General features: G+C 38.7%; 1 protein-coding gene across 1 annotated transcript; it reads right to left on the reverse strand.

Annotated features, from left to right (window-relative positions):
• Nucleotides 1–333: 333 nt before the first annotated feature.
• LOC127840606 (trichohyalin-like) lies at nucleotides 334–1,907 on the reverse strand. The gene is made up of 3 exons (XM_052369015.1): nucleotides 1,810–1,907; nucleotides 999–1,710; nucleotides 334–456 (listed from the first exon to the last, which is right to left on the reverse strand). The coding sequence occupies exons 1-3, from the start codon at nucleotides 1,905–1,907 to the stop codon at nucleotides 334–336; spliced, it is 933 nt and encodes a 310-aa protein (XP_052224975.1).
• Between the last annotated feature and the right edge of the window lie 539 nt (nucleotides 1,908–2,446).

The following is a 2,446-nucleotide window of genomic DNA, read 5'->3' on the forward strand; positions in this document are numbered from 1 at the left end:
ACAGGAACCGGGAATGATTCATTTGTTAGTTTTGGGACCCTTATACAGGCTTCAATGTACCCTATATAAGGAATCTCCTTATCATCTGCCCCCTTAACGGAGAGCTGTAGCTCGTCTAGTGTATGTAACACTTGTTTTGGTACTAGCTGTTCAAAGAATGTTTGGCTTACTGTTGTAACCATGGCTCCACTGTCAATTAGAGCCATTGTTTGCTTAACATTTAATTCAATTTCAGACGCATTCGAGTGTCCGACTAGTCTGTCAAATAAAGATGCTTTAGGATCGATAATTCTGCTGTCACACATTTGATCCTTAATGTTGACAGTTTCTAGTTTAAAGGTTGTTGGGTGTTTTCTTCGGGTTGTGCTTGATCTTCTGCAATTCTGTTAACTTGGTAAAAGCCTCTCCCGCGGTTTCTATAACCAGTCCGGTGTCTCGTGTTCTTTCGCATTCCACCTATTTGTGGTCTTGATTCAATGACATCATACTGTGGCTGTAGATTCTTGAAATCATAAAGTTTTCTTTCTAGGTCGTCAAGTCGTTGCATCACTTTCATCATCTCTTCTGTCTCGTGTGGCTCCACTTATGTCTGATGTCCTCTCCATAATCTATTCTTCAGTTTCTTATTTCTCTCTGGTTCTTTCATATGTGTTCTGCGTCCTACCTGGAGTAGCATGTCTTCTAACCTTAAAACCCATTCTACTATTGATTCTTCGGTTTTCTGTTCTGTTAGTAGAAATCTCGATAGAATGCAATCTTCACTAGCTACATTACCAAGTTTCATTCCAAACTGTGTATAATGTCATCAATAGATGCATTCTTTGATAAACGCAGCATGCATTTTCTGGCCTGGTCTCGAAGAGCTTTTCGTAAGGATTGTTTGAGTATTGGCTTCGAATACATATCTGTCTAATGCTTTCGAACTCCAGCTTGAATTCTTCAAATGATGCTTCATTCTTTGGAACAGGTTCCTTACCTGAAAATGGTGTTATGTGTACTTTGTCATTCAATTCCCTCGTGTTGTGGTTGGTAATCGTATGTTTTCGTATCGTATCCTGCCCCTCCTCTAAGAATCCAGCTTCCAGTCTGGCCTTTTGTTGTTCAAGATGTCGGATTATAGGATCAAGTTCATCTCTTTTTTTGTAGCGACTGAAGGGTCTGTTTGCATCATGGAGTTGTTGTTCTCGCTCTTCTAATCGTTTAGAACGGTTCGCCAGCTTTTGCTCTCGTTCTTCCAGATCACTCATGCTGTCATCTATCTTCTGTTGCAATTTTATCAACTGTTCTTCGTGTCTCTTTAACCTCAGCTCTTTCTTTTCTGTTTCTTCGAAATTCTTCAGCTTGTTCTCCTGCAACTCGAGTTGTAGCAGTGAAATTTTCTTCTCGCTGCTCAGAAGTCGCTTGTTTAGTTCGTCTATCTCCTCTGTTTTTCTACGTAGATCCCATTTCAGATGCATTTCTTCTGTCTTCGGGTCACGTCTGTCTTCTCTACGCGTTATTTCGTCCGTGCGGGACTTCACTTTTGGTAGTCGCCCTTTCGGAGTTACGGAGGTAACCTTTCTCTCCCCAAGGTACTGCTGTTCATCTTGTAGCTGAGCCAGTTTGTCTTGTAGCTTACTGGTTTCAGCTGAAATGTCAAACTCATCATCTGTTCCGCTGTCCGATATAGCATTGTCTGTTTCAGCATCTATCTGTACTGATGACGCTGCTCTTCGAATTTGTATCAATTCATCCCGTTTCTGTTGGAATGTAGTAAGCTCCTCTTCTGTCCGTCTCTGCTTTTCTTATTCCTCTATTCTGCGACGTAACCTTTCTTCTTCTGAAGAACTCTTTCCTGAATCTGACAAATTCAGTGTTGTCCTCTTTGTAACATCTCGAAGATTGTAGTTTGATCCGCCGTGAGCCATTTTATTACAGAACACTTACTAATTTGTTCTTTTCAAATAGTTATTTCAGTGTCAAACGAACTCATGTTAAAGTTCTAGATCACACACACAAACATATAGAGAGAGAAATGCTAAAGTGTATAAAGCACATGCAAAAGAACCCATGAACCCGTGATTCAAACTCAATCTGGTATTTCAAGCACACTCTTAATATAGTAGTGGTGTATACAATCACACTCTTAATATATAAATAATCATTAACTCGTTGTTAAAATGATATTAATATTGTCGAAATGAAAATGTAATTGAAAAAAAATAAACAAGACACTTTGAAATTCACTAGTGTTATTCCTTTAATACAGTTTCAGGATAGATAATTATACCCCTTTAAATTTAAAACAATTTTAACTGAGTAATCCCCCTTTACCGTGAAATCAGCTGACAGCTTTTAAGATATGCATGTGACTCATTAACGTTCAGTAATAAGTTTAATTACTTCCCTTACTACGCCAACGCATCAAATATAATAACAGAATATTCTATAATATTCCGCTAACTCA

The sequence above is a fragment of the Dreissena polymorpha genome, chromosome 8, assembly GCF_020536995.1.
Source record: "Dreissena polymorpha isolate Duluth1 chromosome 8, UMN_Dpol_1.0, whole genome shotgun sequence".
NCBI lineage: Eukaryota > Metazoa > Mollusca > Bivalvia > Myida > Dreissenidae > Dreissena > Dreissena polymorpha.

Coding starts and splice junctions, on each gene's coding strand:
- LOC127840606 (XM_052369015.1), bottom strand. CDS start 1,907: ATGGCTCACGGCGGATCAAACTACAATCTTCGAGATGTTACAAAGAGG. Junction 1,711..1,809: donor AGTTCTTCAGAAGAAGAAAG/GTTACGTCGCAG, acceptor ACAAATTCGAAG/AGCAGCGTCATCAGTACAGA. Junction 457..998: donor CGAGGGAATTGAATGACAAA/GTACACATAACA, acceptor GACCACAAATAG/GTGGAATGCGAAAGAACACG.